The 9,179-nt window shown below is 40.4% G+C and overlaps 1 protein-coding gene across 4 annotated transcripts in view; it reads left to right on the forward strand.

Moving 5' to 3' along the window:
- Positions 1–8,826, forward strand: part of cbfb (core-binding factor subunit beta) — a 52,420-nt gene extending 43,594 nt beyond the window's left edge. For 2 of the 4 annotated variants that reach the window (XM_033636067.2, XM_033636069.2), the window contains one exon: positions 3,947–8,826. In XM_033636067.2, the coding sequence (XP_033491958.2) occupies positions 3,947–4,018 (72 nt within the window). In that variant the 3' untranslated portion in view covers positions 4,019–8,826. The remainder of the gene's footprint in view (positions 1–3,946) is intronic. The other 2 variants (XM_033636068.2, XM_033636070.2) reach the window with 1 other exon arrangement.
- The last annotated feature ends 353 nt before the right edge of the window (positions 8,827–9,179 follow it).

Consider the following 9,179-nt stretch of genomic DNA (forward strand, 5'->3'; position numbering starts at 1 on the left):
GAAGTGACTGATAACAAGATCTGTATAATGGATTGTAAAGAAATTCGTCAGGTGTTTATTTTGTAGACATTTAATCTGTAGGCTATTTATAGCGTGATGGGATGGCAGCACAATGATGTGTGTGATCACTGGAAAGCTCCGGTCCTGCGCTCCGGTTCCGCTGTTTCACGTGATATGCGTGGCTTCTCGCTAATGGTCGCGGAGAATATCCATAGAGAAGAACAGGTGTGAATTTGGACGCACTATGCGTCGTTATTTTATAACCTATATGGTTAAAAAGCCTCTTGGATCAGCTGGAAACGTTAGTCATGTTGATCTTGGATGTGACCGCTGCGCAGTGGCGCTGCCTCATGTGATGTCGGAATAATCGGAAAAATTAGTTTCCGACCGTAAAGCAATATTTCAGTAGAAACGGTTGACGACGTGTTTTTTAAACATTTTGAGTGATAAAATACAACACATCTTCTTTGTAATGTCCATGATGTCTCCACATTACCACCTAAATGCTCATGAACACACAATGAAGTAAGAACGACTTCCCAAATCGGACCATCTGAGGAGCACATGAATGATACTTGGTGGTTTACGTATGACGAAAACACGTTGGGGCAAGCCCTCCTGGAACCCATAGAGATTGCATTGGAGTGCCTGCATTTAGAAAAAAAAAGCATTTTACATGGAGGTCTATGAGAGTGAGTCGGGGTGATTTCCCGCCAGGCTGATATCGCCCCAAAAGGCCGGAACGTGACTTCACACTGCCTCTGATTGGATATTCAGAGGCAGGACGAGCTGTTTCAAGTGAAAATGATCAGAATAATTAATATATTGTGTGTATATATATGACAATAATGATGATGATAATCATACATTTATTATCATCATCTTTCTTTTCTTTTGTGGCTCAAGGAGGGGCGGCGCCCTATCGCCCTCTATTGGCCAGCCGCCTCTGCACATCAGCCTACAGTAGTAGATTATTAGTAGTATTTGTTTTCACATCTGGGGTCTTGTTGGTTACCCATTGTGCCCTTGAAATTAATATTTTATTTTAATTCACCCATAGCATTCAAAAGAAGTTAAAAAAACAACAACAGATAAGTGGTATATAACAGGGGCGGAGCATGGAGGAGGGTGGGGGGCTTCTGATGCTCCAGCCCCAAATATTTTCTCAAAAGCACAGAGTCTCCTGATTTATCAGCACCACTCCAGCATAGTATTTACACCAAATTCCTACCCTACCTTGGTTATTTAATTTAAAATTAGTAACATCAGACAATTTCTTGTCTTTTTAGGTGGCAGGAGTGAAAATTAGTCATCCTCAACATTTGTTGTATTTCAGAATGATGAAGACAGTTTAAGAACAAAACATGTCATGAATTACACATTACCATGAATCCAACATATTATTAACAAAGATAAATGAGCCTATTCACTAAAATAATAGTAATTTACAATACACAACATTATTGATAGGCTGTAACCATGAATCCTTGTGCAGTCATGTGAGGTACCTAATGCTACGTCACTGTGCAGAATCTATCCGTAATAGCGAGGTGAAGCAGTTAGCTAACAGCTGGGCACTCCTTAAACATATTGGCCAGCTAGCTTTATTATTATTCCAAGTGTACAGATATTGTACAGATCGTTTAGCCAAGCAAGAGACTGTGACATACTGTCAGAGTTAAAGACCCCCAGCGAAAGTGCAGAGAGTTTTCTCAAGTGCAGCTCAGTTTTGGGCAATATACAGTGGGTACGGAAAGTATTCAGACCCCTTTAAATTTTTCACCCTTTGTTTCATTGCAGCCATTTGCTAAAATCAAAAAAGTTCATTTTATTCCTCATGAATGTACACTCAGCACCCCATCTTGACAGAAAAAAACAGAAATGTAGAAATTTTTGCAAATTTATTAAAAAAGAAAAACTGAAATATCACATGGTCATAAGTATTCAGACCCTTTGTTCAGTATTGAGTAGAAGGACCCTTTTGAGCTAGTACAGCCATGAGTCTTCTTGGGAATGATGCAACAAGTTTTTCACACCTGGATTTGGGGATCCTCTGCCATTCTTCCTTGCAGATCCTCTCCAGTTCTGTCAGGTTGGATGGTGAACGTTGGTGGACAGCCATTTTCAGGTCTCTCCAGAGATGCTCAATTGGGTTTAGGTCAGGGCTCTGGCTGGGCCAGTCAAGAATGGTCACAGAGTTGTTCCGAAGCCACTCCTTTGTCATTTTAGCTGTGTGCTTAGGGTCATTGTCTTGTTGGAAGGTGAACCTTCGGCCCAGTCTGAGGTCCTGAGCACTCTGGAAGAGGTTTTCTTCCAGGATATCTCTGTACTTGGCCGCATTCATCTTTCCTTCAATTGCAACCAGTCGTCCTGTCCCTGCAGCTGAAAAACACCCCCATAGCATGATGCTGCCACCACCATGTTTCACTGTTGGGACTGTATTGGGCAGGTGATGAGCAGTGCCTGGTTTTCTCCACACATACCGCTTATAATTAACGCCAAAAAGTTCAATCTTGGTCTCATCAGACCAGAGAATCTTATTTCTCATAGTCTGGGAGTCCTTCATGTGTTTTTTGGCAAACTCTATGCAGGCTTTCATATGTCTTGCACTGAGGAGAGGCTTCCGTCGGGCCACTCTGCCATAAAGCCCCCGGGCTACAGTGATAGTTGACTTTGTGGAACTTTCTCCCATCTCCCTACTGCATCTCTGGAGTCCAGCCACAGTGATCTTTGGGTTCTTCTTTACCTCTCTCACCAAGGCTCTTCTCCCACGATTGCTCAGTTTGGCTGGACAGGTCTAGGAAGAGTTCTGGTCGTCCCAAACTTCTTCCATTTAAGGATTATGGAGGCCACTGTGCTCTTAGGAACCTTGAGTGCTGCAGAAATTCTTTTGTAACCTTGGCCAGATCTGTGCCTTGCCACAATTCTGTCTCTGAGCTCCTTGGGCAGTTCCTTCGACCTCATGATTCTCATTTGCTCTGACATGCACTGTGAGCTGTAAGGTGTTATACAGACAGGTGCGTGCCTTTCCTAATCAAGTCCAATCAGTTTAATTAAACACAGCTGGGCTCCAATGAAGGAGCAGAACCATCTCAAGGAGGATCAGAAGAAATGGACAGCATGTGAGTTAAATATGGGTGTCACAGCAAAGGGTCTGAATACTTATGACCATGTGATATTTCAGTTTTTCTTTTTTAATAAATTTGCAAAAATTTCTACATTTCTGTTTTTTTCTGTCAAGATGGGGTGCTGAGTGTACATTCATGAGGAATAAAATGAACTTTTTTGATTTTAGCAAATGGCTGCAATGAAACAAAGAGTGAAAAATTTAAAGGGGTCTGAATACTTTCCGTACCCACTGTATGTAGTAGGGGGTTCCTGGTCTGTTTCTCTTTCAGCCAGGTGGTCCTTGGCCTAAAAAAGGCCAAAGACCCCTGCTTTACAGGATGATTTTTATCCTTGGCAGCTATCACGTTTTCCCCAACGATGTCCAGATTGGACATATTTTTAGTCATCCTGTTGTCTCTAATAGCTTAAAAAATAGTGGATACAGCTGCTTTAAATGGGGGGAAAAAAGTTCCCGGGGGATCAGAGTGTCGGACCCCCTCAGGCTTAGGCTGATCCATGAATGTATACAAAGTCTTGCTCTGCCCCTGGTCTATAACATAGAGTTGTTGAAAGCAGATATTAGGTTGTTTTCAAGTGATCATTTTGTTAGCCATTTTTACTGATACTAAAGGATTCATAATTGGTGTATAAACAGTAGATGCGTCATACTACTAAAAAAGTTGCAACAATATATAAATATGTATCTTAACCTATAAAGAGTTCATACTTGAAAACTGTACTTAATTTATTGTCTCTTTCTTTGATCCCTTTCTTGCTATCTCCCCCATGTCTCCTCTTTTCCCCCCTCTTTCATCCTTTCATCCCTCTCTCTCCCCAGTCCAGACGACAGCAGGACACCAGCCCTGGCTCAAACATGGCCAACGCTGACGTGGAACACAAGATGCGCTGAGGAGGAGGAGGAGAAGGAGAAGGAGAAGCAGGAAGTAGTGAAAGGGCGAAGAGGAAAAAAACAGGGCTGGCTGTCCGTTCCCTTTCAATACAATCAACTGAAAAAATTTGTCAACTAAAATTGCAATTGTTGACCAATTGTTCACTATGATTACCTAACAGGTTTGATATCATTGTTTTCACATGCCAAACATTTTTTAAATGTAGAAGAAAATAAGCCTCCTGAATTGATTGAATTGAAAGTGAAGCAAGCCCTAACATAGAAGGATTAACAGGAATAAAGACACAACAGACCTGGGCAAAAAGTAGCTGAATAAAGGAAGGAACTCAAACAGTTGAATTAGCATTACAATGCAAATGTGACACATCCAAAACTGAAGTTGTTTGTTAAGTGTTTCACAAAAAAATTTCTATATTTTTTGTCCAGGTCTAAAATGATTTGATGGATCAAGTACCAAAAGTATATTTTCTATTAAAGCAAGATGGTGAAATTAGAGGGAGAGAGGCTGTAAGGGGGCATGGAGGCCATTAGTGAGGGGAGAGGGAGCAGAGAAAAGAGAGATTTGTTTGGCTCAGGGTCACGGTCGGGGCTTATCGGTAAGGATTACCAGTAGAGCATGCATCAAATGTGAGGTGTTGACAGTTTGTTAAAAAAACAAAGAGAGAGAGGAAAATATCTTTGCATTGTTCAGTGTTGTGCAACACTTCACATTTGTGAACATGCCCTTGTTAACTCCAACTATACCTAGCTCACTTCCTGAAACCTGCTGTTTTCTTAGACCAAAGTTCACTTTGCTGGAAATGGAGGGAGGGGGGAGGGAGAGGGGGAAGGATGGGGTAAAAGACTGGGAAACTGAGTCGCGTTTTAAAAGTGGGCAGGTGGGAGGAGAGCATCCAGAGAGAATTATGCCAGGTTGAATGGTTAAGCAGTGTTTGCTGTACTATTATATTCAAGATCATTTAAAGGTCTAGTGTGGATCTAGTGGCATCTAGCGGTGATGTTACAGAACTAACACTTCACCCGTGTGCCAAGCATGTAGGAGAACTCCGGTGGCCGGCAGGAAAATGCAAAAACATGAATGGCCCAATCGAGAACCAGTGTTTGGTTTGTTCATTCTGGGCTACTTTAGAACAACAAGGCGGACTCCCTGGGAGAGGACTCGCTCTGTATGTAGATATAAACAGCTCATTCAAAGGTACCAAAAACACAGTGATTCTTATTGTCAGGTGATTATAAACTAATGAAAACATACTTATTAATATGATATACCATTTCTGCCAATAGATGCCCCTAAACCCTACAAACTGGACCTGTAAAACATAACTATTGTGAGATGCCCATGACTAAATAACGGTTTATGTAGCAACAACCTCGAGGCAGGACAGCTAACAGAGCAAATGGCTACAAACTCTGCTATCAACCCAGTTGGCAGAATAAATGTTGGCACTGTGCGTTTATGCAAACCACTGATTATTTACATTTGTATGTTTCAGATGCAGCAGATATGTTTAAACTTTACATTTCTTTACATTTAAATTTTCAGTTTTATGTTGTGGCATCATCGTGGTTTATGTGTAGTTAGGTACAAGGTTTTAGGTCAGGAAAACATAATGTTGGGTTCAAATACCTGCTTTTGTCACTCTGGACAGATCCCAAACTCTTGCTTAAAAAGACCCGTGTTGGTCTTGAACTGTGGTCTGCTGCTTGGCAGCTGTCTCGCCCAGGTGTCACACCATCCACTATCCCCTCCTTCTTCTAATGAGAAACTCGGATCATATGCAGTCTAAATGTTGGATGTATAAAATGTACAAATGTAATATATCTGTGGTTTGCAGAAATCTACAGTGCAACCAGTATATTATGGTGGCTGGGCTGCTGCTATCTTTGGCTCTGGAAACAATCAGAAAATGATAGGGTGTTTCTGTCGGGTGGAAAAGGCGGGTGGGGTGGGGTGGGGGGGCAATCCAAATGTTCTTTGTCTTCTGAGGGTTTTGCACTATGTGATACAATCAGACTTGCTCTCCACATGGATTTTCTTCATATGCATGAAACCAAACACAGGCCTACCTATGTTCTTTATTGTTCCCTATGCAGCCTATTTATCATGAAAGCACTCTCTTTACAGCGCTTTGATGAGGAATAACTGGGTGATTCAGGTCTAAGTCATTGTGAAGCCAAATGTTGGTGGTCTCTTGCCATAGACCCAAACAGTAGCATGCTCAACTAGGTACAAAAGCATCCTTTTTTTTAACCTAACCAGGAGGTGTCACCCAAGTGGACTTGTGACGTGGTGTGACTGTCAGGCAAAAATAAACTCCAACCTTTTGCATGAAGGTGGAGACCCTTAATTTCAACCCCTTTCTTTTAAAATTAAGTGTATTTTTCAGTGCCACAGAGTCGTCATAACTTAACATCACTGTCTAGTGAAAACCACGTACCTCCAAATTTTGTAATTTTGAATTTTTCAGCAAAACTGAATGATTTAAGAGTTCCTTTATAGGTTGAGTAACATTTCTTACTCTGTATGCTAAATGAATTGTTAAAAAAGCCACTGGGTTTTCTGACAGTGCTTCGTCACAAAGCTGAAAACAGGGCTTTTTTCTTAGCTCATGAAAAGTTGACATTCAGGAGATATGTGGTTTTTACCAAAGACGACAGAGATGTTAGGCAGCATACTGTAACATGCTACTGTTCAAGTGGATGTCAAAGACACAAGCTCACAACCTCTTCAAAAACACATCAGTTGCATATGTAATATATTACTTCTGTTACTTCTACCGTTAAAAAAAAGCGAATCCAGTGTAATTAATATCCACCTGTTGATCGATCAATCGCCCAGATATCCCTCATCATTAAAGGACTTTCAAAGCCTAAATGCAGTCAAAATACTATTCCCTGTCCTGTTACAGCACTAGTGTAATGAAATGGTATGTTTTGTTATTGTATTGTTTTGTTTGTGTGAAAGTCATGATGTTTACTTTTTATATTACTTCTCACCTCTGTATATGTATTCATTTGTGTTCATCTTTCAGCTTTGTTATGAGCTAGTAGTAGCAGCGCTAGGCTATTTTATGTCAAGTTAAGTTGGAAATTGCAAAACGTCTCCAGAAATTTGGGAGTTTTGAGGACTTTTGTTGCTTTAGTTCTGCATTGTTTCATGTGTTCCTTTTTATTGTTATTTTTATTGGGGTTTTTTTTTTTTTTGGTAAGTAAATCCACTTCCTGGGTTAAATACATTGAATGTGGATCGACTCAAGCCCTTTTATTTTTTTATATTGTGCAACTAGAAGCTCATTTCATTTTCCAGTGTGTTTTACCTTTAGTGCACTCAACGGTTTTATTATACTTGTTCAAAGCAAAAGAAAAAAAACCCTCTTTGTTAATTAATGCTTTTTTCTCAGTCTGACATATTAAGAATTTTGATGAGTTTACATGAGCTAAGAAAACTGGTCATTTTGATAGCCATGTGTTTGTAACATTTTACAAGAAGTTTTACAGTAAAGAAACATTTTTGCTCAAAATAATAGTTGAAATTTAAATGAAAAAAGTTATTGAAGACTTCCTACAGCGTCATTAACAAAAAGCAAACCAAGTCATCAAGCTCATGGTACAACAAAGACAATGCAGGATTTTTATCCTGATGTTTGGGTATTTGGGAGGACTTAATTCAGATAAGGTCAGAGAATTACTTTCTCATGGGAGACTGGGGAGAACAGCTTAAATGTTTTAATTTTTCTCAGTGTACTGATCATGCAAAGTCAGCTGGCCTCGTGAGCCAGTGCTTAATTAGTTGAAGAATGTGGCAAACATACTCTTTACCTAAGGACACTTTGGTGTGATAAGTGGTGTGTTTTTTGGGACTTGGCTGAGTTGGATATTGTTATGTGAGAGAGTCCAGCAGATGAGATGCAGTAGTGGAGTCGCATTAAAGACTCTGAATGAGGGGTTGAGGCGGATGGAGGGACAGAGAGAGGCATTAGAACATGTGGGAGCATAGTGGCTGTTATATCTTTGAGTCTGACAGTGTAGAGGGTGGTGGAACCAGTGGGAACTGATAGAGCACTGGGTGTCAACCAGTACAATAAGAGGTTAGATGGGTGGACGGTCAGAGGCAGAAGTACGGTTTGAGATGGGCACCCCCAGGCTCATTGTATGCTTTTGGAAACCTCTAAGTCGTGAATTTATTGGTTATGTCTGTACTACAGCTAGATGATGTCCAATCAAGCTGTGTCCCTGATAAATCTTAGAAATAACATCACCCTTGGGAGTTCTCATAAAATCTGCCATGTCTGCAGTTCAGCTATATCCTTATGGATTCCAACAGTGTGCTCAGGTTAAGAAACATTAGTGAGGGAGTGATTGTAAAAGTGTCTAGGTTGTAGGTAGAAAGTGACCGCCCTGTCCTCACTACTCACTCCACCAACCCAATGTATCATTAAACCATTATTTAGATGGTTACCCATGTAAAAACCTTGGTTGATACTCCATCTCTCAATTTTCTTAATGCAGGCATTAAGGCAAAAAAGAAATCACAAACATTGTCTTTCTTTCTTTCGTTTTTTTTTAAACTGTTTATCTTCTTATTTGTTTAAGTTATTTATACTTTGGTTTTATTTAGAGATCCAAAGAAGAACTCTGTGATATTTAGTGGCTTGTACACACTCTCCAAGTTTCTCCTTCCTGTGTGTGTGGTCTGTCTTTCCCTCTGTTTTAGGGTTGAGCTTGTCCTCTCGGAGGAATCTGAAATATGAGATATTCAATTCAAAATGTTGGATGTTTTTCATAATAAACATGTATGAATTCTTGCATTTGTTTCTGTTGCTGTTTGTTTTTTACACTGAAACGGACACTTCACTGTAATTAAAGACAGGGACGTAGCACCATCACCTGGGCCCTGTGAATCATGTCTCTTACCTTTTGATTTTTATGCCTCTGCGCTGGCAATAGCCAAAGCAATCCATTGGTACGTCCATCCCATTCTCGTGAATGTGATATCTCAAAAAAAGCCTTGAGGGAATTTCTTCAAATTTGGCAGAACATTCACTTGGACTCAACAATGAACTGATTAGATTTTGGTGGTCAGAGGTCACTATCAGTGTGACCTTGCATCTGTCTCATTCTCGTAAAATTGGAATCTCAAGAACACCTTGAGGGAATATCT

Source organism: Epinephelus lanceolatus, chromosome 5, assembly GCF_041903045.1.
Source record: "Epinephelus lanceolatus isolate andai-2023 chromosome 5, ASM4190304v1, whole genome shotgun sequence".
Classification (NCBI taxonomy): Eukaryota; Metazoa; Chordata; class Actinopteri; order Perciformes; family Serranidae; genus Epinephelus; species Epinephelus lanceolatus.